We start from the raw sequence: 26,411 nt of genomic DNA, 5'->3' as shown, positions 1-26,411 counted from the left end.
AGTCCAACCATGACCTAACCATACTAACCTAACTCTAACAACCCTCTGCTAAATCATGTCCCTGAGCACCACATCCAAACGGTCTTTAAGCACATCCAGGGATGGTGACTCAACCACCTCCCTGGGCAGCCTATTCCAGTGCTTAACAACCCTTTCTGTAAAGAAGTTTTTCCTGATATCCAGCCTAAACCTCCCTGGTGCAATGTGAGGCCATTTCCCCTCGTCCTGTCACCTGTGAGAAGAGACCAACCCCCCGCTCTCACTGTAATCACCTTTCAGGTATTTGAAGTGACCAGTCAGGTCTCCCCTCAGCCTCTTCTTCCCCAGACTAAAACAGCCCCAGTTCCTTCAGTCTCTCCTCATAGATCATATTCTCCAAGCCCTTCCCCAGCCTTGCTGCCCTTCTTTGCACCTGCTCCAGCACCTCCATGTCCTTTCTGTATGGAGTTGCCCAAAACTGAACACGGCACTCGAGGTGAGGCCTCACCAGTGCCGAGTACAGGGGCAGGATGACTTCCGTAGTCCTGCTCACCAAACCATTCTTGATCCAAGCCAGGGTGCCATTGGCCTTCTTGGCCACCTGGGCACACTGCTCGCTCATATTCAGCCAACTGTCCATTCAGTGGCATCACTGCCTCCTGAGGGAGACTCCTAAACCCTCATCTATCCATCCTTCCCTTCCTCTTACCAACATGTCAGTTTTGTGACACTACTGTCCATCAGGGAGGTTCATCATTTTTAGACCCCACTGTGGACAGACATACGTAAAAACTGATTTCTAGCATGTGCATTTCACCCCTGGCAGGCTGATCCTGGGCACACTCAGTACAGCGTATGTCAGCTTCAACCGAAATGGCCATTGTGCTCTGAGTGCTCAGGCAAAGTCAATGTGGGAGAAGCCTCTGTACATGCTGGGGCCTAGCAAGAATCAGTCTGGTGTTTGCCCAGAGGGACTTGCCTGCTAGCTGTGAAGTGCCCACTGCACTCTGGCACAGAAGCCCAGGCCAGCTGCAGTGTGAGTTCCTGGACCAGCTCTTGAATGGGTTTATCTGCATCCCTGCACTGACCCTGGCACATGAGTTTCCAGATCTGGCTTATCTATCTGGGACAGCATAGGAGTACTGTGAGTGGCTCTTGCCATGCTCCATATGAGCAGGGGGACGCTGTGGCTGGCTGCCAGGAGTGAGGTTGTTTACATCTCCAGAGTCTGTCTGTAGGACATCACAGCCTGGTTTGTCGGTGAATGCCTTAAGTCCCTGCTCTCCTCTGCAGATGATTGATGGCGAAGCATTCCTCTTGCTGACTCAGGCTGACATCGTCAAGATTATGAGCGTTAAGCTGGGCCCGGCTCTCAAGATCTACAATGCCATCCTCATGTTCAAGAATGCTGATGACACCTTAAAGTGACTTTCCTTGGTCCCACTGGGACCTTCCTTCAGCACTGGTGCTGCCAAACTGCCTGGCCAGGACAGAGACCCCCCTGAGTGCGCTCAGCTTGTTGTGTCCTGCAGCATCTCCTACAGTCTGTCTCCTCCTGTCCCCTCCCTCACTCTTTCTCCATGCCACCTCTCTGCTCCAGTGCTGAGCGCAGGCTGGCCACAAGATGCAGAGACAGGGGGTGGATGTGGGACTGCCTTAGTGCAAAAGATGCTCTAATACTCTACTGTAACTGCACCCATTTGGGGTGTGATCAAGGATGGGGGAGTGGTGCAGAGGTTGTAACAGCTGGAGGCTGACAGCTCAGCTTAAGCCACCAAGGGAAAGGACTGATTGACTGCATACATGCTTGAAGGCTGGTCTTTGCTCAACAACTGGGAGAGATTTTTGTTCCTTTTTTTTTTCTTCTTGTGTTTTCCTCTGGGGGATTAGATGCTCTAAAGGAGTTTCTGCTCACTTTGCCTTTTTGTCTTTCAGTTCTGTGACTCAAGGCTAGATGATAACTTTGCTTTGCCCCTCACTGTGCTGGGAAGCAGTGGCCTCATCTCTTGCTCTTTCTGGCAAGCAGTGAGTCCTGGCTGCAGCTCTGCCTATGACCATCTATGTTTTGATCACAGAGGCCTGGTGGGGCTAGGGCTTGGTGACTGTAGAACAAGCTCCATTTCCTCTTATGCAAGCTGTCTTTGCCAGCATGTCTGTGGGAGAAAGAGTGGTTGGTTAAATTGTTCCCCTTTCAGCAATTAAAAAAATCCTTTGCAAGGGAGAGTCAAGCCTACTTTGGTCCATGTATTAGGGGCAAAGCCCTTTCTAGAGCTGAGGCAGCTGCAAAGGGCAAAAAATATCCACAGGCAGAATGAGGGCTTAGTTCCAAAGGCATTCTTGGCCTGGCTTAATCAGTCCTACCAATCTGCCTTCTCCCCCATTTTGCCTTTGTGTGGTCCCTGAGCATTCCTGTATGAAGAGCAGGGTGCCTCGCTGTTCCTGGATTTCTTCCCTTCAAAACCAAAAGGAAGTTGGTTTTTTTTATTATTTTTTCCCCTCCTATATTTTTACTAATATATGACTTTTCCAGCAAGGATGCATGCACTTTGGAAATGCTCATGTAGCGCTCTCCCCTGTAACAGAGCAGTGTTCTGGAAGAAGACCCTCTCTTCAGATATTCCATGTGTCCCCTGCTCCTCGGGATGAGGCCCTGAAGCACTCACATGGCACTCACTGTGGTCTGCCATCCTTATGTGCACAGCTGCTGCAGGAGTTGTTGGAGCAGCAAAGTGGCAGTGCTGTGCTGCAGGGCAGCCACACACCCCAAGGGCTCTCCATAGTCTGCAGTGATGTGATCCCTTAAGTCCCACACTCACTTTCTTTCCCATTCCCAAGAATGTTACCAGTAGCAAAATATTTTTTCCCCTTTCCCAGTGTCCAAAGAGATGAGGTGTCTTAGCAAGTGCACCAGCAGAAGTGGAGCAGAACTGTGTTGGGAGCCACTGTCACACCTGAGTCAATGTGTTCTAGGCTTCCCATGGAAATGTAGCATTTTGATTCTTTGTTACTGAATATTTGAGGTTGCATTTGACCTGCTGTTGAAATGTCTGCTGCCTGCTCTTCATGCAGCTAGTCCATGTATTTATTTATTTTGTCAGTGCTTGGGTTTGACCTAGACAGCTCTGTCATCTGTTCAAGAACTGCACCGTGGTCTGCTGTGGAGAGATGGTGAGTGGGAGGGGACACCTGTGTCCCACAGTGACTCCTTGAGTCACTCTTGATTTGCAGTAAAGGTCCTGAAATTGGTCTCTTTAGCTAATAGGAAGCTTTTCTGGGCCATCCTGTGTTTGGAAAGAGGAAGAGCGGTCCCAGGACCTTTAGCTGTGAGAGTCTTCATGCAGACCACATTGAGACATCATCAGGTGTGGTCTGGGATGGAATGGCTCCTGTTCAGCTCTTGTTACCCACATGCAGCACTTGGTTATTGAGCTTATAGGGGAGCAACTTAGGAAAGAATCCTGTTCTCATCTACTAACTTATGCTAAGTCACTCCTCCTCATGGGGAAGCGAGTAAACATCGGTCCTGGGTGCTAAGAGAGGAATGTCAGATCTGAAACCAGTGTGAATGGACAGCCTTGTTTAACACAGGGCTGCTTTGCAGAGTAGAGGTGCTGGTGAGTTCAGAAGATACCTGAAGAAGAACTACTCTGCTGTTGGGTGTAATCAAGCTGTATTCTGCCTGGGCAACAGCAAAACAGGTAGAGGTGTGTGCTCCAGACTTTGCCAGCCTTTGGCATCAGCAGGAAGCTGTGCCCATGGGGTAATCCTCTCCTGGGTTCTTTTGACCTCCCTGTAAAGTCTGGTGGCAAGCTTGATCCAAGGTCCCTGCTGGGCTGGTACTCTGCCTGGGAGCAGCTGCCAGGAAAACCAGTGCCACAGGAAAGGTGACATGTGGAGTGATGGTCTCTATCACTCACTTGTCTGCTATCTTGAGCATTAGTCCATGGGCCTCCTAGGCTGACTCCTCTCAGCCCTCCGGGTACAAATCTTGAAAGAGAGACTCACGGAGTCTGCAGATTGTTAAGGGCTATTTGCTGTTAAAGTTTATAAGCTTTTTTTGATTCCTTTAGAATTGGAAACCAAGCCCAAAGCATTTTGTGTGTGTGTGTGTATAGGTTTTTATGGGTACTAGTGTGGAAAAATCACAGAACAATGTCCTACACTGTTGGTGTGACACTGTTTAATTGCAGTGGTCTCAGGCCATGGAGGTGGCCCAGGGTCTCCAGCAATAGATTCTCCATTAGCAGAAGTTGTCACTGGTCCCAGGAGGGAATCCAGGAAGAAGAAAGTTTGCCTGCACCTCTAAATTTAGCAAGTCCAATGTCTCCACAGAGCATTGCATGGGAGCCCCCTTTCAGGGAGCCCCAGGACCAAGGCAGAAGAACCAAAGTTTCTTTTCTTTATCACCAGACTAAACTCCTTGCAGGGATATTCAGTACCATGTCTCTGAGAAGCTGGAGTGGACATGGGCTGCACTGTGCCCATGGGTTCTCTGTGGTCTTCCTGAGATGTGTGACCACAACCAAAGTTGCTAAGCCAGTGAAGGGTTTTAAAGTCAAATGTGCTTTTCAGTAAAGTCCCCCTTGCCCCCCTTCTCCCCCCAGAGTCTGTGCTCCCAACATCCATGTTTTCTGCTTTAGCCATATGAGTTGTTCCACCACACACTTTGGCATCTTCTGGGGTGACTAGTCTACTGGTGACTCTGTACACGGGCACAATTGGAGCCTCTTGAGATGGTGCTTCTCCTTCCTTGTGGAAACGAGCAGCATTGTGATGGGGTGAGGCTGAGGTCTCTGTTTCTTTGAGAACAGCCAACCTGAAGCTCAGTGAGGAGGGTGACTATGTCTGCCCTATGGGAGAACAGGTTCTCTAGGAGGGTCTATGGCTTAGGACATCTGCCTCCTTCAGAGGCAGATCTGGGGACTCAAGTGCAATGAAAGGAGCTGGAGGAGAAGAGGGAGCCGTGAGACAAATGTGACTCGACTACTACTCTTCTGTTCCTCCTCACTCCTTAAACTGTTGGGTAGGGACTGCTTGATCCATAGGAGAGGAAAATAACTGAGGGCTACAGCCTAGCTCCATCCCTGCAACCCATCTCTTCCTACTCGGGGGGAGGAAAAAGGGGGAATATGTGGAAGGAGCGTGATACGATAACAAAGACTTTTTGCACTTTTCATTCATTTTGCACTTGTTTTTATTTTTTATTTTTTATTATATATATATTTTTTTTATATTTGCACATCCCCTTTGTGTTTTCATAACAAAAATATTTTTGTTGTAGCCAGTGAAGCTATTCTGAAATTTGTGTCCTGACTATATAGAAGTTTAAAGGTTTTATATATATAAATTTATATCTACATAAAATAAATTTATATATATAGATCATGGTGTGATGTGTTCTGTCAGTGTTTTAAAATAATAAATGAATGTGAGCAATGGAAGTCAGCGCAGCTGGAGATTACTTATTCAGCCCCACTCCCTCTCCCAGGCTCAGACCCAAACTGCTCATAGTAGGGGTGGGAGGTAGCATCCCTCCTCTGCACAGGGGGAAATGAAGGCACAGAGCACTGCCTAGGCCATACAGAGCTCAAAGTCCTCCCTGAACATTGCCACATCCCACAAAGGTGACTGCTGGAGGCAGCAGGAAAAGGAAGGGATGGTTTATTTATTTCATCATAAAGGACTTAAGGAGAAATATCCCATTACTGGTTTCAGGTAGGAGGATGCTGGGAGCTCTGTGTGCTGGGCATGTACTGACTGAGCCCTTCAATCTAGGTGGCCATGGCAGCACGACCTCCCATCTAGGTGGTCCAGAGGGGGGCTGTGTCTCATTCCAGGGATGGCAACTGTCCTGGTGTGTTCCTTTGGCTGTTCACGGCCTCGGCTACCATCAGACTCAGCAGGATCAGGACCTCCACCCCAAGGGGAGTGCATCATGTTGCTCCAGGTATAATTGCAGGGGATGGAAAGGACAGTCACTGGAATTCCAGGGAAAAATGGGGACCTCTAGGAGGAACTGGGGGGCCCAGGGGGTTCCCAGAGCAAAGGACTCCCATGGGTGCAACAGGTCACCCAAGGGAACAAAGGGGAGACACAAGGAGCTCCCAGGGCAAGCAGACTTGTGGATAAAGGAGCATGCTGGGGAGTCCTGGGCTAATGAGGAATAGGTTTACAGGGAACAAAGAGGACCCCCAAGGGCTTCTGTCTGCCCCTACTTCCCACATCCCTGCTCCTGAGGAAATGCCCCTACCCACAGTCTCTGACTTGTCACCCAACCCAGTCTGTCCTGGCACTGAGGATGAAGAGGTTAATGGGAACATAGAGCTGGACTTCACCTACAGCTATCAGCCAGACACTGCTGCTGGGCTGTGATGAGATGTACTGCTGTGACCAGGGACAGTAGCTTCAGGCGTAGGTCCCTGCATTGTGCCCCATCACATGGGGTAGTACAAAGGTGGCCACGTTGCTTTCTTGCTCTATAACACCTACAATCTCCCAGTTCTTCCAGAAGTAAAACTGGGCTCTCTGGACTCCACTGGTGCACCACAGTGTTACACTGGTCCCCAGCTGGACACAGCCTAGAGGCTTCAGGGACAGGCTGGGCCTGACCAGTTTGTGATCTGTCAGGAGGGGACAAGTGAGGCACTTGGAAAGGGACAGGACATCTGCAACCACTTCCTCATCCTCACCCCAAGCTGCTCTGGGGCAGAACATCCTCTGCATGTTATTGGGGGAAGCCCCCAGCCCAAAGTCCAAGTTTTTCCAGCAGCTCAGGGACTGAGGACAGCCCTTGGTGTGCCTGCAGGTCCCCAAACCCAGCATGGGGTCACAGCTGTATTTCATGCTCTCACCAGCAGCTCTGCAAAGGGGCTGAGTTGTGAAAGGCTACTGGGGTCAGATTCATTCCCATAATGGCAGGCATAGGCTCCCCTATCTTCTCAGGCTACCTGAATGATGGTGAATGTTGCCATGCCCCTGACTGGCCAGGCTCTCTGCTGGATGCTGACATTCCTAGACTTGTACAGCAACATGACTGTCTGATGGCACTGACACATGCAGTGGACTGTGTCTGATGTCCCCAGAATGGCACCTTCCTGACGAGTCACAGAGATGGAGGGGCAAGGGAGCAGTGATTCTGGGCACAGGCACAGGTAACAACTCTCAGAGCTGGATGAGACCAGGCAGCCCCTCCAGCTCAGCACTGAATGCTTTCCCTGACATTCACCATGCAAACAGTATGCCAGAAACATTATGTCAATAGATTACGTATAGCAACTCAGAGGAGCTGACAAGACTCAAAGACATCTGAAGGAAGCTGTAATCTTCTACTTATGCCCCTGTTACACCCGCTTTGTTCCTCTACCTCCTTGTTTCTAGTTCCACAGGATGTGGCTGAAGAGGGGTTCTCTCACCTTTCACCACCAGTTCCAGTGTATTGCTGACTCCAGACCAGTTGATTGGAATTCCCTCAGTGTAGCACTGGCAGCTGTAGCAGCCCCCCTTGCTGTGATCCACCCAGGAGAGGTAGAAATCTGTGTATTCCACTGAAATTTTGAAGGCAGTTGCCTGGCCCTCCAGGTATTCAAAGCAGCTTTGGAGTGTTTGATGGTGCAATGGAGCATAGTGTCAGCTCCTGCAGCCACCTCATGACCAGGCAGGACAGAGAGAACACGCTTGGGAAGACAGACTGTGTGGGGAGAGGAGATGAGAAGTTTTGCAGGACTTTGACATAGTGACCCAGGAGCCACTGGGTTTCCATAACTCCACCACCTGTCTCAGGCAGAGGTGATGATCATCTCTACCATTCCAAGCCAGGAAAAGGGAAAAATTTTGCCCATTATGTGGATGGGGAAGTGGCTGTTTGTGCCCCAGTCTGCCCAACTTGAAGGGTTTTGGAACAACCACAGCACATCCCCCTTATCTTCCACTCTGACCTCCATGGTGTCATGCGAGTCAGCACAGTCCCATTGCCTCCATCCACATATTGGCAGCTAACCTCTGTCCATTTGGGTGGCCTTAGAGATGGAGAACTCAGCCATGCTACCATTTAGCTCCAGGGTACAGAGCTGGTACCCATCCTTGTACAGTACTACGTTCCCACCATGGCAAAGACACCTGCAGCAGATAGTGGTAGAGCCTCCCAGTGGGATTATCCAAGGCGGCTGCAGGAAGATGGAAACTGTGGGGGCACCTGCAGAGACAAAGATGCTGCCAGATGGACAGGTAAGGCCCAGTTTCCCACTGCCATGTGATGAGCCTGAAGCCAGTTCCATACCCTATCTCTATACAGGGATGGGTTTTGTTCTGTGGGGCTAAGGAAGAGCCCTGGGAGATGGATTAGGGCTCAGGGATGTATCCAAATTCTCCATCCACCCACCACATAATACTCACTCGTTGTAGCCTTACTCTATGCAACCAGCCAAATGTGCAAGATAAATGGTTGTGTAATCCTCTGTGGAGTCTCTGAGCACACCGTGACCTCCACTGGGAGTCTATACAACCAGTGACACTCACAGAAAGCTAGAACACACGTTGCAGGAAGCATTGTGCTTCTCTTGTGTCTTTCAACTGAAGCGGGGTTTCTTTGAATGAAGATGCCGGCAAGAGACACTGAGCCTGTTCTTTTGCAGAGAGATTACTTCCTTTGGGTCCCACCAAGAGTGTCACATGCCACTTTCTGCCCCATGGAAAATGTGTTTCTGAAGTGCAGGGCTGGGAAGGTCAAACTGGAACCAGAATATCCCAGTCAGCTCTCCCGGGACTGGATACCTTTGTTAACCTGATTTGCTCCTGGGGCTCTTAGTTTCTATTTCTTTGCTCTGCTCATTCATGGGAAAATGACTTCTCTCAACCCTTGTGAAAAAAGAGAATGTTCTGCAAGTCAGATTGGGGGAAGAAATGACTCGTGGCTCCTTCCAAATCTCAGTGAGAAAGCCCCAGCAAAAAAATAGTGTAATTAAATTGCTCTTTTTTTAAGACACAGAAACAGTAACAAGTGAATCTTACTCTCCTTCAGAGACTGGGCACCACACTTTCCTACATTATCAGTGGATGCTGAATGGATTTTCCTACAAGTTGTGCAAATCCTATCCGTGGGAAGGTGCTCAATAAAATTTACTTACTGTTTATATTCTTCCTTTTTTATTATTATGATTAGTGTGTGCCACTAAAACAGCTATTTTATTGATCTTTTGATTTTGGGCCTGGCTTTAACAATAGATGCAAAAACGTATGTATGGGAACTGCTGAGTCCCAGCCTGAACCTCTGATTAGTCACCTGCAGCAAGCAATGAGTCAGCCAGGGGAGCACAGGTGAAAGCAATTCACCTGTGCTGCAGGAAGGGGTGGAGCCTGGCTCCACCTCTCCTAGACCCATTTAAGAGCTGACTACCAGTGGGGAGGGATCTTTCTCTCTCTTTGGAAGATCCATGCCACTGGAGTTTCCTGAGTGAGTCCATGACACGGGTAAGCATCCTGTTTATTCTCTTTGTCTTGCTTTGCCTAACTCTCTTGTTTATTTCGTTATTATAACATCTTAATATTATTTGATTATACAACATTCCTTGATTATACGCTATCTTAATATTCTTTGATTATACAACATATATCAAGTTCAAAAGAGTAAACTTGTTTTTACTATTCAAGATAATACAAAAAATAAGCAACAGACTAGAAATAAAGCAATGCATCTAGTCATTACTATATAGTGAAAGTCATAATCTTTAAGAGAGAGCAAAGGCCCTAATACTTCACCATCATCCAGATCTGCAATTGCTGAGGAGACCTGGTTACACCAAGGATTTGGCGAGTCTTTCCTGGCAACTGGGAGGCCTTACATGATGTGTCCATCCAAAGTGAGGTCTCCAGTATTGCTGTAAGAGGGTCCAGCTTTTATACTGCTGAATAAACAAGCTTACCTAACTTCAAGAGTGGAAACATCTGGTTTCATTCTCCTTTTGGATTCCACCACAAGCCCGGTCATGGGAGGAACCAATGGAGTTTGTGTACTTGGCCTTGATATTATGCTTCTAAACAAGGAAAAATTAGTACATTCATATAATGTTTTATCTAAGTTACGCATCTTGCTGATGAGACAGTTTATCTAAGCTATGTATTTCACAACAATCAAATACTAATGTCATATAATGCTTTGTTGAGAGGTTCACCTAGAGGTCAGCATTGGTTCAGGGCCTGTTGTTCAGACCTTAGCACTCCAGGTCTGTCTCACTGAAGTCGAGGAAGATCTCTGCACCATATAATGCCACTGTAGTGATTTAACACTGGTAGGAAGCTGAGCACCGCTCTCTCACTCCCAGTATGCAGAACTAGTAACAACTAGAGCAATGGGAGTTAAAAAGAGAAGTAAAAATACCTTCCTCTACCTGAATGGCACAGAGGGAATGGAAATGGGGGTTGTCCAGAACACTTGTCTCTGCAACTGTTCACTGTCAGTCTTCCCCTGCTTTGGCATGGAGTCTCTTCCAGTGGGATGCAATCCTTCCTGAACTGGTTCTGTGTGGTTGCTGTGCAAGCTGTGGTTCTTTGAAAACTGCCCCAGTATGGGTCCATACCACAGGGTTCCTCCTTTCAAGGCAGACTACTTCAGAGCAGGTCCCCATGGGCTGCAGCTCCCATGGGGCATCCCCCAGGCCCTGCTCCCATGGGGCTCTGTGGGCTGCATCTCTTTCAGTCCACATCCACTGCTGCACCGCAGGTTCCTCCATGGCTGCAAGGGGAGATCTGCTCCGTGTGGTGCGCGTGGGCAGCAGGGGGAAGGCCTGCTCCACCGTGGGCCTCTCCTGGACCGCAGGGAGCTGCTGCTCTGTGCCCAGGGCACCTGACCTCCTTCTGCACTGACCTTGGTGGTCGTAGGGCTGCTTCCCTCTCAAGGCTTGCTTCTCTCTCCCAGCTGCTATTGTGCAGCATTTTTTTTTTTTTTTTACCTTCTTACACCTGCTCTCACAGGGGCACTCAGCACCACTCATGGCTCAGGTCTGGCCAGTACCAGGTTCCTTTTGGAGCTGTCAGGAGCTGGTTCTGATCTGACATGAGGCAGCTGCTGGGCTCTGCTCACAGAGACCACCTCTGCAGTCCCCTGCTACCAAAACCTTGCCACGTAAACCCAATACAATTCCCCCATTGAGCAGAACATACAGTGCAGTCTTCAGAACCTCGGGAATCATTTTAGAAGAGCAGGAGCAGACGCCTGGAAAAGCTCAACTGGATGTCAAGCCTACAAATAGACAGAGGGGAGCTAATGCACCATGTCTAGGGTCCCAGTGAGTTGGGAAGCTGAGTAGGAATTGCCTCAGTGCCCCAGCCTTGAGAATATTAACAGGTGCATAAGGAAGTGAGGAGCTGGTCTTTCTTCCCTTTCTTAAAAATGGGAGTGATGTTTCCCTTTTTCCAGTCAACAGGGATTTCACCTGCCAGCCACAACTTTATGGAGAGTGGCTTAGCAACCACATCAGCCAGCTCCCCTAGGACCATGGGATGCATGTCATCTTGCCCCATTGACTTGTACACATTCAGTCTCACAAGGTGGTAAGTCTATTACTCTGTTACAGTGGAGGGGATTTTTCTCCCACAGTTCCCGCCAAGAAGTTAAAAGATGTGAGGTTCAGGGATGTGAGAGGCATAAGAATCCTGGCTGCCAGTGGAGGCTGAGGCAAAAAAAAACTCCATGAGTACCTTAGCCTTCTCCATGTCTGTTGTAGCCAGTTCTCCCTTCACAGTTATCATAGAGGGCATGCTCTCCTTGGCCTGTCTCTTCTGACCAAAGTACCTACAGAGTCCCTTTTTGTTTTCTACATCCCAAGTAAAGGGCAGTTCCATCTGTGTTTTGGCTTTCATTATTCCATCCCTGCGCATCCATATGTAGTCCAGAAAGAATACAGGGATTCCATGTTTTTGTTTCCACTGTCTATACCAGTCCTTCTTATCCCACAGTTTGACCAGCAGCTCCCTACCAAGCTACGTTGGTTTCCTGCCTCCTCTGTTTGTTTTCCTCTACTGGGGAACAGAGAGCTCTTACACTCTCAGAAAGGCATCCTTAAAGAGTAGCCAGCTTTGTTCCACTCCTTTGTCACTAAGACACAGATTACTGGGTGAAATCCCCTGGGAATCCTTTAAATAGCCTGAAGTGTGCTCTCCTAACTTTGCTTTTTGCCAGGCATATCCTTATCAAGATTACATCCTACCAGGGCATGTTTACTACAGCCCAGGGTGCCTCCAGTCTCAACCTCTTTCATTAGCTCCTCTAAGTTGGTGAGCACCAGGTCCAGAAATGCTTCACCTCTGGTCAACATGTCTAATACCTGGACCAGGAAGTTATCCTCAACACACTCAAGGAGTCTTCAAGATAGCTTGCAGCCTGCTGTATTCTTTTCCAGTAGACATTTGGGTAGTTGAAATCCCCTATCAAGATGAGGGCCTGTGAGTGTGACGCTTCCTGCAGTTGAAGCAAGAAGGCTTCATCCACAGTTTCCTCCTGATCAGTCTGTAGTAGACCACAACCACTAGATGTCCTTTATTGGTTCAGTCCCTGATTTTCACCCACCAGCTCTCAACATGATCCTCATGTTTCTCAGAGGCAGCTCTTTGTCCTTTATCCACCTCTTAACATAGAGTGCCCCAAATGCCCCATACTTCTTTCCCTGCCTATCTATTCTATAAATCATGCAGCCCTCAATCATCATGCTCAGTCATGTGAATCATTCCACCATATCTCTATGATTGGAATTAGGTCTTACAATTCTAATTGTGCCATGGCTTCCAGCTCTTCCTGCTTATTACCCAGGCTGCGTGCTTTGGGGTAGAGGCTAATAGCTGGGTTACTGGCAATGTTATGTTCTCTGAGGTGTCCTCATGAGATCCTTTGGGACAATTAAGAGATCTTTCCCTGCTGTTTCCTAAAGTGAGAGTTCCCCAGCGCTTCTCTGTCACATAGAAAAAAATCCCATTCCCCTGTTGTTAGAAATAGCCAAATAATTTATCAGGACAGTATCTCTGATAAAAGCAGATTATATTCATGACTGCAATCCTGTAAACAGGAGCGTGGCTGCAGAGACGGTGTTACAGCTTTTATGGTCTATTACTCAACCCTTATATTTTCCTCCCCTGGTTTCTTCCATGCTTCAGGATCACAAATCTTCTCGATGTTCAACTAAACATACAAATACTGGCTAAACATAAATTTCTGCTAGCTAAGCATATACTGCTATTTATTTAACTTCTTACATTCGCTCACTCAACGAGTGAGCCATTATTTCTGGACATCTGCCCATCCTTGGATACAGACAAGTTTGGAAGGAGGATAGAGGGAAGTATCATGATGCCTGCCTGTTGCATGCCAACCTACCCACAGAGCGAGACAATCCGGCCTTGTGTGGAGGCCCTGGCTTAGGGTTTCTTATACAAACAGAATAGCCTTACAACATCCTTTCTAGTCCATAATGCTATACCAATATAGTATTTGCAACTATTACAGTTTTACAAGTGAGAATTAATCACATAATTCAACAATACTTCTAAAATATGTTACTGAAATATATGATATTTCTACTTTTTCAAACCAGTTATTTCTAAGAGCAAATTACAAAATACACTGGGCTGTACTTCTTCAGGTCAATTCCCTTTTTCAATATCTAATGCAGAAACAACATTCCATTCCTATACTGTCAAATCTAGTTTAAAGCTCTGATCATCAGTCCAGCCAACTTGCTTTCGGGTATTGTTTTGCCCCTGGTCCTGCTCAGTTGCATTTCGTCAGATGCCCCCATACCTGGTCTCTCAAAGATCTTCCCAAGATCATGAAACATCCGTGCAGCTGGCCATTTACCTGACCTGTTCTCCTCCTTCCTTCCAGATTCCAGCCACCATTTGGAAGGACAGAGCAGACCACTACTTGCACTGCCGATCTCTCCAATGTTTTTCTAAGGCATGCAAAGCCTCTTACTATTCTGCAGTTTCTGTGTTGCCTGAGGGCCAATTCAATGGCCCTCAGGGAGGAGTCCTCAGTCACTAAGTCTCTTGGCCCTTTTTTGTTGGTTCCAGTTTTGATGTAATTCTGTTCCCAGAAAAAGTCCAGTCCAAATGAAACTCCTTTAAACCAATGTGATATCAAGGGTAAGGCATTCTTTATTGTGGTGCCAGATGCACTGGGGACTGCTCTGTGTAACATGCACACCCAGGAGCTAAAGCAGATATATTATATACATTCACATGTATAAGTTTCCACAAAGTGCCCACTTATTCTAAGAATAAGTTAGGGTTGCATATTAAAATCTAATACTATGTATGTGCTGTGTTAATGAGGCTCTTGCAGGAGGCCTTTGGTGGTCATGGGGTTTCATGGACTACTGGGGCAAAAGATATGCATTAGATAAGTCAGGTCTCATATTTCATCAAGAAATTGATTGCACAAATTCAGCTAAGTTTCTAATTATCACATCCACCTTGTTACAGTGCCCATATTAATCAACACTAACAGAGTACAGCGCATCTCCCCACAGCTAATGCTTCTACACATGCATGGTGCCTCCTGGTGGTCCCTCTGGTGATCGTGGGGATGCAGGCTGTATGTCATCCTTGCAGTGTACTTCTGACCCTGGTGTAGTTTGAGGAAGTATTTCAGCTTCTGGTTCAGTCTCTAGGATGGTTTCAAGGATGTGGCTCCTTGAACCAATTAGCAGGATCCTTGGGTTACATGCTCATGCTGACAAGTGAAATGTGCTCATAGCACAGGGCCGCGCAGGAGCTGTCTCAGTTCTTGCTGAGGTGCTAAGGAAGCTACTCGCTTCTCCAGTCTGTGTGTGGGGAGCGTGCAGATCCTGTGTGCCATGCAGACCCCTGTGACACTTCTCATGTGTGGCTTTTTTTCCCCTTCCCTTCCAGCTCAGCCCTCAGAAGGATGCTGTGATGCTGTGACCAGTTAGTCTTAAGGAAAAGAAAACCCTTAGGCATACAAACCGAGCCCCAGTTGGTGCAGAGCTGCATAACATGACCCAGGGACACAAACATGCATGCTTTGGCTGTGTGTGTGCCTGACAGATGTAGGGAGCACAGCAGAGACGCAAGCAGAAGAAATCCATGTGCAAGGCTGCAGCTAGTACTAGTGATGAGGCTGCTGAGAGCCAGGGGCTGGGGATCAGATGCACTCCCAGCAGTGACACCTCTCACTGCCCTGCTGCTGTGCTATCAGAGTGCTCTGGGCTAATGAGTCTGTTGCTTTGTACAGGAGTCCCCAGCTGTCAGTACAGGGATAGTGATTTAGTAAAACACTGATGTATAATCAATGAGTATACAGATTATAATTATGTAATAAACAAAAAAGTTTGGCTAAGCAAGTTACTATAACAAAAAGAAAATAGAGTGCTTACCCTTGTTCAGGGCTCACTGTAAAACTCCAAAGGAGGGATCTCCAGAAAGAGAACCTTCCCTACTGGTAGTCAGCTCTTAAATTGGTCTAGGAGAGGTGGAGCCAGGCTCCACCATTCCGGCAGCACAGGTGAATTGCCTTCACCTGTGCTCCCTGGCTGACTCATTGCTTGCCTCAGGTGATCAATCAGAGGACCAGCAGTTCCCATACACCTGAGTAATAGGCTATCATGTTATAATTGACCGAATGAAATGGTTGTTTGTGGGACACTGATTGTATTGGCAAATTCCACTGAGAATTAATGCCCGCGTTTAGCATCTTCCTGGTCTCAGTACAGCAGTTCTTTTCATGATTCATCTCAGCACTTCTTGAGCATCCATCCTAGCAATTCATACTGAAGGAATTAGCAGGAATTTTATAAAGAAACTTCCTTAGATGCTGAGCTAATAAACACTGATCACCTGCAAGTGGCTCTCTGAGAAATAGCAATTATAATGCTGGTGTTATGTAACTAATTTTTCTATGGTTGTTTTATTCCTGATTTGCCTACAAAAGGCAGGACTTGCACCTCAGCAAGTTTATAGTGCATTTGGAAACATACATTACATATATTACTTACGTATATACATTTTTCATACAGACTTGTATTACTCACTTCCACCACTCTGTATTCAGAGAAACTGGTGAGATCTAGAAGCTCACTGGGTCTTTGATTGTTTTTTTGTTACAGTAATGTCTGGGTTCTCACTCTGCTTCCATTTTGTTATGATGGCAGTGCAGTGTTTGGACGCATGCAGCCAACTGACTTGTTTTTCTTGTTCTGGGTTTTACCGCATGGTGCTCATGTTTTGCAGAGGTAGACTACATTTGATTACTGACTTCTGGATAGAAATGTGTACAATGTGCTCATTATCTTCAAGTAATCAGCAGTCTTCATTAGGGTGGAGGTGAAGGAAACAAGCTTTGGTTGTGTGTTGGTCACTGTCAGTGAATCGCTCTACAGCTCTGGCAGCCCACCCAGCGTGCCCGTTGCAGCTGAGCTTGTTGTCAAGGCATGCAAAAAGAACCGAGTTGGGTGCTAAGCCGTAAATGCAGCTACATGTTTCAATCGGGGCCTTGTGCTGTATCTTGCTGTTGATTTGTAAATATTTCAGGCTTGGCCTAAGGCAGTACAAGTCTGGATGCTGTTTTTCCTTTAGCACATTAAAGATACTGTTACAAGTCACCAAGGGCACCAAGGATGAAGCTTTGCTTTAGCAAGCTACAGAGATGGCAAGAGGTTTGTAAAGCTAGGTTTATTTATGCTGATTTGTTCTAAAGAAATAATCTTGTACTGATGTGAATTTTGTGGTATATTACAGATTGCTCTGTAGTACAAGTTTTAAAGCTGCGTGTGTAAGGACTGTCTGAAGTACCATACAGCACATCCATCTGCTGTGTCAGGACAAGAGATGAACTGCAGCTCTCTCCTCTGTCAGTCTGAACTCAGAAATGCTGAGGTGTGAGGACAGCTGTCCTTAACCACTTTGAGAAAAATGTTGTGGAAGTTGTAAGGCATTTTTGAGTTACATTTTCACCTTGGCCTATGCAGCTGAGTTCAGGTGTTGTTCAGGTTCTGATGATACATATAAAAGGGGATGTTCTTAAGAAGAACTAGCATGAAAAACACAGGAGGAAAAGAACATAATAAAGTTAATCTAACTGTATGTTTCTTAGGGTGTCTCTCAGATTGTTTGTCTTCAGTTACAAAGAGTAGGTGTAAGGATTCTGTTGTCTGGTTTATCTATACAACTTCTTTCTGAGAATCCTGTCTAAATTGTGCTGCAGTATTCTGATACATTTACTGTCTTCTATACATTTTCTTGCCAAACTGAAATCTGAAAGAAAGTTGTTGGGAAATCATATAAATCATCTTAAAAAGACCAGGAAACAGACTTTGTTTCCAGTGAAACAATTTCTAATCTAAAAAAAATCTGATTAAAGAAAAGGAAGGCACCACTATCTTAAGCAAAATAATTTCAAAGCTTATAGTTTTTGTGTAACTCCATTTTGGATTAATAAAGATAAAAGCATTGTCTGAAATAATCGAAACAAAGCACCACAGCAGAAAGCACTTGCAAGATTGTGAAAGGAAATTTGAGTTGTCTGTCTTGTCACCTGCAAGGTTTAACATACTTGCTACGTGACTTCCTGGCTCTCATATGCTTTAGTATCTTATTTGGAGGTTGGTCCTATTCCTGCTGTTTTCTTCCTTTCACAAGACCTTTGTGTTAACACAAGCCCCATTAGTTTAGCATTGTGGCAGCAAGACATTGTGTTCAGAAGTTATTGTAGAACAGATCCAAATCTGTAAATGCAATCTTGGCTTTTATACTGAAAATCTCTTCATCAGGAAGAAGTGAAGCTTATCTTTCTGCTCAACTCATTTCCTCTGAGCTTTAGATCTCTACATTACTGTTGTCTTACATTGAACTTAGGCAGAATTTTAATTTGAGGAAGATTCTGAGTTTAATTTTTTTTTATGAGCATATTTTTAGAAGAATTCAGGATCTCTCCTGAAGTGCAGATATTGTGTATTTATGCGGGAATACAAGAAAAACTGCTCAAAGCAGCAGCTGTGGAGCAAGATAAAACAGCACAAGAACCAAGGACACCTCTAGAAGAAAGAACGTCTGATGGCTTTGATTGGATAAGCGCCTGATTGGATAAGCGCCTGCATGAATGGTTGAAGAGTGTAAAGGTGGATGGGGAAGTTGTAGGGGAGGATGGGAAAGCTAGAAAAAGAAAACTTGTGAAGGTATATAAGCGATGTGAGAACATGTAATAAACGATTTGGATTGTTCACATCTGGGTCCGTGCATCAGACGCTGCACTCCTCCAGTCCCACAGTTGCCCCTTTTTTGTGAGTCAGTACAGTGGCTTCAGCAGCTGTGCTAAATAAGGTATAAAGGAGCACCAGTACCCCAATATACCTAAAAACTCCTGCAGCTGCTTTGGTGTTGTACGGATTGGAAATACCTGAACCTTATCTATTACAGCACTGGGTAGTACTTTGGTCTTTCCTGACCAAACCGCCCCCAGGAATTTTACAGACAGGCCCGGACCTTGCACCTTCTGAGGATTTATAGTCCCTCCTCTTTCTTGCAGACAGTAGTTAATGAATCTGCTGCCTGTCCTGCCGCCTCCAGTAGATCAGATGTCAACAGGAAATCATCAGTATAATGATACAAGTTAACATTATCAGGTTTCCTCCAATTAGCCAGGTCACATGCCACTTGATTATGACAATATGTTGGTGAATTCATGTACCCCTGTGGCAGAACCTGAAAGGTCCACTGCCTGCCTCCCCATGTAAACGCACATTGATCTTGTGTTTCTTCAGTAATTAGAATACTGCAGAACACATCTGCTAAATCTAGGACACACTGGTAGGCTTTTACTTCCCTACTCAGTGTGTCCATTAGTGAGGCAATATTGGGTACAGCCGTGTGCATAGGCGGCGTGACCTTATTTAATTCTCTATAATCCACTGTAATTCTCCATGTTCCATCCGACTTCCACACTGGCCATATGAGGGAATTATATGGGCTACGTGCAGGTCTTATAATGCCCACTTTTTCTAATTCCTGCACGATTCTTGATATTTCATCTTGTCCACTCAGGAGTCTATACTGTCTCACATTAGTAATCTGGTGTGGTTTCAGCAGGCAAATAGGCTCATGCTTCACATAGTTTCTCAATATTGCCTATACTACCTGGACACTAAGACTTAACCGAAGTCTGAACTCTCCCACAGCCATCTGGAGAGTCAGGCCCCATAAAATATCTATGCTGAAGATGTACTCTTTCACTGGGACAATAGACATTTTATACTTCCATGGTGAGAGATGCCCAACCCCCAGTTTAAACCATGTTTGGGTGACTGGAATGGTCTGTTTCCCAAAGCCACCAACCATCACTCAATCGCCATTGAATTTAGTTGGATCTCATTATTACTGATGTTATCTGTGTCAACCAGTGCCATCACCCTTTGACTATTCTTTTGGGACCAAAAAATTGTCAATTCTACATAGGGTCTCCAGTCCTGTCTGGGGGCCCTAGGGGACTAACATCCCTTGTTACGCCATAAACTGTGCATTGTGGCCCGAGGCACCTGAGGAGGCTTCTTTTTTCTACTAGGAACTATAAAATCTAAGTTCCATGTTGTTGTTGGTAATTTGTCAGTAATTCTTACCCTATGTTTGGGGGGGGTAATTTTGAAATTTTTGATTGTCCTTCAACTGTTTCATAGTTGAAGGAAGACACGATTGGACTGCTGATCACTTTTCACAAATTGGACTCCAGCTGGGATTAAGTCATTAAACATTTGCTTTCAGGCTATTTGTATGGGTCCTGATGGAGGAGTTCATATGGTTGGTCTCCTTGTTTTAGTTACTGGAAAAGCTTCTGCATCTTCCAGTGTTTGAATATTGCGTCTGGTCCACAGATGTTCTGTCTCCCCCTGGATTGGCCACTAGTTGGGCAGCCTGTTGGACTACAGACTCTGAGGCCACCAGCGGGTTCAGTATAGAAGCTAGAGTTCCATATAGATGGGAAGGGACCTGCTGCACAATCAGATCTGTCATACCCATCTTACCATATCTGGGCTGTCAAATGTATCTTCATAGATAGCCTCTCTTATACGCAATTCACAAATGTAATTTTGTCCATGGAGGACCATAACCCTGTATGTAATAGTATAGCTGATTTATTGGGCCAGACCAATCTATTATGGAATAGTTTTCATTAGTATATTGGACCGCAGCGTATAGTCTCCACCTAAGGGCAGGGTGCACAGTCATAGTTGCCAATTTAGAGATTTCTGGGCTGTTAACCACAGCACTTTTTGACCCTGAATCCCATAATCTTAATAGCCAAGCTGGCACACTTTCTCTAGGCTTCTGTCTGAACCCTTGTACCAGATCCATCAACTCTGTTGCCACAGATGGACGGCCACCACATGTCAGTGAGTTTGGGCAGGGGGCCAGGGACCAGAGGGCACCCCTGCTGGTCTATCTTGTATCTTTTTCATTTTTTGAGTTAATATAGGGCAGATCTCCAAGGGATCCACTGCAAGTGGAACATCAAGATCTGATTTAGAATTTTTATTTTCTGGATCAACCAAGTCCATTGATTCAGGAACCTGGTTACTATCTATTGAAATATTATGGACTCGTCCTCTCAGAAAATTCAACGTTGTTTTTTTCCCCATCAATATACAGAGTTCTTGCTTTAATTTTTCAGTGCAGTTTCACAATAACTGTTTTTCATTTTCTAATGTACTGGCCCTCATTTCGGCCTGGTTTAAAGCACTGAACAGTGGCCTTGCCACCATGGAAGCAGATAACTGCCACTTTGTTGTAGCCAGAATATCTTTGCTTAGCCCATGAAAATAGTTCCAATAACATGTAGAGGACCCTATTTTTCAACAGTAGTTGCTAATTCAAAATAAGGAGATCCAAGAATATCCTGGGATCTGTCCAGGGGTTGTTTTGCCCAGGTAGGCAATGTTCTCCCAGTGACCAATTTATAGATAATCCAAAGAAAAGACATTATACATATTTTTAGTATGTTCAGCCTGCCAGGCTCACCAAGCATATAACCAACAAATAAAAAGTGCTGTGGTTAAGCTAGCATCTACAGACTACATAGCTAGAAAGATTAAAATGGTGGAAAAGAAAAAAGGAAAGAAATGAAAATGCTCACCCATGTTCCGGGCTCGCAGAGAAACTCCAAAGGAAGAGATCTCCAGAAAGAAAACCAACTGCAGTGGCAGTCAGCCCTTAAGTAGGGTCTAGGAGAGGTGCAGCCAGACTCCAACCCTTCCTGCCACACAGCTGAATTCACTTCACCTGTGCTCCCAGGACTGACTCAGTGCTGGCCTCAGGTGATGAATAAGTGGTTCAGGTCATGATTCAACAGTTCCCATACACCAAGAGTGTCCGCTTCTCTAAGTTTTCTCCTGAGTTTCTCCACACCCTCTGCCACTCAATTTTAACCAGCTTTGGGGAAGATCCCCAGCCAATACTACTAATAAAAAGCACATATCCAAAACATGACAGTGTGAACAATGTGATTGTATTGGTTTGGACGTTTCAGAAACGTCCAGAAATTTTGAGAGAGGGGAAAGGAAAAGCGTGGGAGGAGGGAAACTTGAAAACCTGTTGAAACATCTCTCTGCCCGTTGACACATTCCCTGGGAAGGCAGTGGAGGGCATAAAAGCATTAGCGCCCTCAGGAGTGTAGCTTTTAAGGCTTAAACCATGCCACATTGTAGACAAACTCCAGACGTGTGCCAGCTGTGCTTTTAGGGCTCTTGGATACATACACAGCTCCAAAGAACAGTGTGTCATTCACAACAAGGTAGGTTCGAAGTAATATAATCTCTCCCTTCAGGTGATGCTGATCCGGGGAGACCTCATGGTGTCCTTCAAGTACTTGAAGGGAGCATATAAACAGGAGGGGGAATGGCTGTTTGCGAGGGTGGATAGTGACAGGACAAGGGGGAATGGTTCTAAACTGAGACAGGGGAGGTTTAGGTTAGGTATTAGGAGGAAGTTTTTCACTCAGAGGGTGGTGATGCACTGGAACAGGTTGCCCAAGGAGGCTGTGGATGCCCCATCCGCGGAGGCATTCAAGGCCAGGCTGGATGTGGCTCTGGGCAGCCTGGGCTGCTGGTTGGCGACCCTGCACATAGCAGGGGGTTGGAACTAGATGGTCACTGTGGTCCTTTTCAACCCAGGCTGTTCTATGATATGATATGGTTCTATGACTCCGGGCCTGTCTGGGCCGGACTGAGCGGAATTGCCTGGTGCCATGTATGGGCTCTAGAACAGAGTGAATGACAACAACACGTGTACTACATTTAGATGTGTTACAACCTAAAAAAGAGGGCAACCAAATCATCAAGCTGGGGGCTGCACACAGATGAGCTGGCCGTGCCAGACGGAAGGGACTTTTAGTCCAGTTCCTCGCTGGGATTCTCTCCCTTTCCGGTGATGCTGATCAAGCCCCAGGAGCCCCGGGCAGCACGGGGCTGGAACTGAGAGCTCGGTCCATCTGCAGGTGTCGGCAGCGTGCGCTACAGCTTCTTCCTGGTTGGGGTGCGAGGCCGAAGAGGCGTGGAGGGCGTGGCTCCAGGCCAGCTGGGAGATGTCACAGCACAGATGTCGTGCTGTCACAATGCACTGCCATGACGACGCCGGGCCCTCCCCAAGGACAGCTGGCCGCTGGCTCCAGGCGCCTCATTCGTGAGCTGTGCTACCCGCAACCGCTCGCCGTGCCCTGTGCCTGAGAGCAGCCCCAGCAGCAGACCAGCTCAGCCTCGTCGCGCTCGTCCTCCAAGGCTCACAGAGGTGAGGGAGAGCTCCAGCACGCTTCAGGCTGCAGAGCCCGGCCGCAGGATGCGGGCTTAGCTCTGCTGTGCGCGAGAGCCGTGCAGCACGAGACTGGCAGGACTGCCGTGAGCTGGAGAAATTGCTGCCGGCCCTTCTGGCTCGGGAGCTCCAAGCCACGTGGCGGACGGCTCGTGGCTGAGCAAAGGAGACAGCCCTCTCCTGCCTGCCCCTCTGGGCTCCGAGGGGGCGGGAAGCAAAGCTCACCCGCGGCCTCTGCCGGGGCAGCCCGTCACTAACTCCTCTGCGCTTGCCTTTAGGTTTGGAGGCACGTGCCTGCCAGCATGGACGGAGCCTGGGTGGGGACGTGGAGACCTCATCGCCCACGCGGCCTCATCTCGGCCCAGTTCCCCAGCCCCGGGCCCCAGTACTCCATCCCGGGGACAACAGGTACAGCGGCCATCCCCAGGGCAGGACGCGCATCGGGGACATCACGGGGCAGAGCAGCTTCCGAGCCTTTCCCCGTTCTGTCAGAGCCTCCCCCAGACTCAGCTCGGCAGCTGCACAGAGGCGCTCTGGGGGCTCTCGCTATGGAGTGCCTACACTCATGGTGCGGGAAGGCCTTTGGAAACTGCTGGCTACAGGCAGCATGCTGGCCAAAGCTCCGCTCTCTTTTTCCCGTGACTTCGCAAGGCGCTGGCGCAGCCGTTTGCACTCAGGGTCTGACTCTTCTGCACTCCGAGGCCCTGCACGGCTCGCCTCCGTTGGTCTTGGAGGAAGATGTCACGCAGGAAGGGGATGTCAGGGGGCCAGGCGCCTAACTGCGCCTTTTCCAAAGGAGCTTGAAACAAGCAGCTGCACAGGGGTGTGCTCTCTTCTGCCTTTCCTCCTAGGTTTCATGGGCCACAGCCCCACCAAAGCCCGTGCCCCCGCGTACACATTTCGCGGGACCAAACCGCCTGCGGCAGAGAGCTGCGGGCCAGGTCCCTGCTACTTTGTGGAGCCCGCCATCACCAGGAACGGGAAGTACGTGGCTCCGGGCGTCCACCTTCGTGGGCGACCCACGACGGAGACCACCGTCACCCCCGGACCCAGTGAGTACCACTTCTGCAGCACTTCCCCCAGACAACACCAGCAGGACATAGTGGCGGGGCACAGAAAAGCATCCCCGCGTGCTGCCCGGGCCCCCTAGCAATCCTGCAGCTCTTCAGAAGACCCTTTCCTCGGGACATTGTCTCTGCGGCTGCAGAGGGAGACCAGCATTTCACGGCTTTCTTCCTCTTCTCCTCTGCCCCCAGGTGACTACCGCACCGAGGCAGCCAACAGGCAGGTCTTCAGGTGCCCACCGGTGCAGTCCATGGCCTTCCGGCGGGAGCCCCTGCGCACAGACCTCACTCCAGGTACGCTGACCCTTCAGCCTGAGCATCCTCCAGGGATGGGCTGCTGCTCAGCACCAGCAGCGGGCCGACTGCACAGCCTGCACGGCAGGACGCAGCGCTGGAGCTGCAAGCTTTCTTGCATGACCAGCACCTCTCGGCCCGCAGCAGCTCCGGCTGCTCAGGCTCGGAGATGCTGGCGCTGGCCCAGTGCCTGAGTAGAGGGAGGGACAGGCAGAGAGGAGACCTCCCTCCTGTTCCCACCAGCAGGCTGGGCAGGCTGCCCCTCTCTGCTGCTTCCGTCTCCTCCAGCCCCTCACGCACACGCTCCCTGCTGCTCCTCCTGCAGGTCCGGGCACCTACACACTGCCCAGGCTGATGGGGCCCAACACAGCCTACACATTGGCCAGCCCCTGCTACTCTGTCAGGGGAAGGAGCCAGCGCGGCCGCTTTGACGAAGACCTTGCCAAGGTGAGCCCTGCTGCTCTTCTTTTCCATGTCAGCATCCCAACCTGGGCTGCTCTCCCTGTGCCACAAGGGCTTCCAAGCCCCAAGCACCTTTGCTTAACGCAGACTTCCAGGGAAAAAGAGAGCCTTGAGTGTGATCCCAGCCATGACTCTCTTGCAGACTCCGGGTCCTGCGGCGTTGCCCAAAGTGCCTGTGGATGCCTACAAGACCAGGGCGCCCGCGTACACCATGGCAGCCCGACCAAGACCTGGAGAGGGCAAAGCAGCAAAGCCTGGGCCGGCAGACTACAGCGTAGGCCGGGTAAGGCAGCTGCTCAGCTCTCCCCCTCTGTTTCACATGCACAGCCGTCACGTCCCCTTCCCCTGAGGCTTCCTCTGGCCAAAGAGCTTCTGGCCACAGGGACCAAGTGCTGGACAGCAGGCCTGCTCCCTGCCCTCGTGCCACCTCTGAGCAGAGGAAGGGAGGGACAGCACAGCACGCAGCTTTTCCTCCCTCTGCTCCCTTTCCCTTCACTGGGGTGTGCTGGTCCTTCACAAGCTCTTCTGGGGAACGCAGCTCTGAAGGGCTCCAAGCAGCATGCCCCCGGGATAGGAGAGTTAGCTGCAAGGTCCCAGGTGCACATCCAGCCCTCTCTGAGACGGGAGGTGCCCATGTCAGGCCAGCCCACCTGCTCTGCTCCAGCAAGGAGCTGCACCAGCTCTGCGCTGGCACTCAGCCCTGCCCAGAAAGGCACCCACGACTGTCGGGCATCAGCAGGGAGCGAGGGCAGCAGAGAAGAGAAGGGCCTTTCCTGATATGCCTTTCCTTTTCGCCCTTCCAGGTGACACTGATCAAGCCCCAGGCGCCTGCATCCACTTTTGGAATCCGGCATTCCCTCTACACAACCCCTCTCATCGTGGAATAAAACAGCAAAGTCTGGAAGGCCTTCTTTGCTTTCCTGGAAGGGGAGCGGATGGGAAGACACCACTCAACTGCCGCTTTCCATGTGATTCCATTTCCCTGTATCGAGTTCGGCTTTGCCCATTTACTCTTGGACATTAGCGATGGGAGGATGTCATCAATAAAATCAACTCAACACCTCTATGTACGCTTTCTTGTTATTCCTCTTTCCTCACCGCTGCACACAGGAATGCGCCACCGCTTCCTGAAGCCTTTCAAACATCAGTGCATTGGGAACTGCTGATGCTTGCTTTATCAGTCATTTGCATTACTTATGTCTGCCATGGGCTGAAGTAAAGAGTAAGCAAAGCAAATAGCAAAGGGAGGCCGGCCATGGGCAGTGCAGCCCTTCCAGCGTGCCAGGTAGATTTTAGTGAGACGCTTGGGGCTGGGCCACTTAAATACATGGTGGTGATAGTACGCCAGCTTACAGGATGGCCGGCAGCATTTCCCGTACCCTCAGCAACGTCTGGCTCGGCCATAAAGACGTTCCTGGAACAAATCATTCCCCGGTACGGGATAATAGAGCTGACAGCCTCAGGTAGAGGAACTCGCTTCCCTGGGAAGGTGTTGCAGCGAGTCATGAACAGGTTGGGGCATCCCAATGGTGTGGGAATTAAGTGACGTTTAAATTTATTTTTGGCTCGGAATCAGTGACAACGCCGTACGGAACTTTAACATTGTGCGTTCTCGTGCTCTGTCTGATTGGTTAAGAGACGGACTTGCAGCTAACTGGTGATAAACACACAACTGTAACAACCTGGTGAAGGCCTCAGAACAATCACTGTACTGTCACGTTCTTGTGAAAGGTGCGCAGCAAACGCACGGTGTGCCAAGCGCAATGGAGAAGCCAGGAGTTAGTCATCTTGCTTACAGCAGGCTCAGCTTCTCCCCCC

General features: G+C 48.4%; 2 protein-coding genes across 6 annotated transcripts in view; both read left to right on the top strand.

Annotated features, from left to right (window-relative positions):
- Window positions 1-5,184, top strand: part of L3MBTL1 (L3MBTL histone methyl-lysine binding protein 1) — a 38,495-nt gene extending 33,311 nt beyond the window's left edge. For all 3 annotated transcript variants that reach the window (XM_090151906.1, XM_090151905.1, XM_090151904.1), the window contains exon 23: window positions 1,273-5,184. In XM_090151906.1, coding sequence (XP_090008032.1) covers window positions 1,273-1,407 — 135 coding nt within the window. In that variant the 3' untranslated portion in view covers window positions 1,408-5,184. The remainder of the gene's footprint in view (window positions 1-1,272) is intronic.
- Window positions 5,185-20,938: 15,754 nt separating this feature from the next.
- Window positions 20,939-25,904, top strand: LOC116240829 (ciliary microtubule associated protein 1A-like). Of its 3 annotated transcripts, XM_090152210.1 has the most exons (7): window positions 20,941-22,752; window positions 23,052-23,181; window positions 23,625-23,825; window positions 24,030-24,131; window positions 24,457-24,578; window positions 24,736-24,876; window positions 25,397-25,596. In XM_090152210.1, the coding sequence occupies exons 2-7, from the start codon at window positions 23,076-23,078 to the stop codon at window positions 25,478-25,480; spliced, it is 756 nt and encodes a 251-aa protein (XP_090008336.1). In that variant the 5' UTR covers window positions 20,941-22,752; window positions 23,052-23,075; the 3' UTR covers window positions 25,481-25,596. The 3 variants fall into 3 exon arrangements, with proteins under 3 accessions (XP_090008333.1, XP_090008335.1, XP_090008336.1); XM_090152209.1 differs by having other exon boundaries at window positions 20,940-22,752; window positions 24,457-24,876; window positions 25,397-25,904; XM_090152207.1 differs by lacking the exon at window positions 25,397-25,596 and having other exon boundaries at window positions 20,939-22,752; window positions 24,457-25,390.
- The last annotated feature ends 507 nt before the right edge of the window (window positions 25,905-26,411 follow it).

This window comes from Phasianus colchicus, chromosome 17 (assembly GCF_987193195.1).
Source record: "Phasianus colchicus chromosome 17, bPhaCol1.hap1.1, whole genome shotgun sequence".
Classification (NCBI taxonomy): Eukaryota; Metazoa; Chordata; class Aves; order Galliformes; family Phasianidae; genus Phasianus; species Phasianus colchicus.
Note: the sequence above shows the minus strand (reverse complement) of the source record. Positions and strands in the feature narration are given on the sequence as shown.

Bases quoted from the DNA above. Each gene is read 5' to 3' on its own strand.
- LOC116240829 (XM_090152207.1), top strand. From the start codon at position 23,076: ATGGACGGAGCCTGGGTGGGGACGTGGAGACCTCATCGCCCACGCGGC. The intron at 23,182-23,624 runs GTACAGCGGCCA...CTTTCCTCCTAG, and splicing joins CTCCATCCCGGGGACAACAG to GTTTCATGGGCCACAGCCCC. The intron at 24,132-24,456 runs GTACGCTGACCC...CTCCTCCTGCAG, and splicing joins GCGCACAGACCTCACTCCAG to GTCCGGGCACCTACACACTG.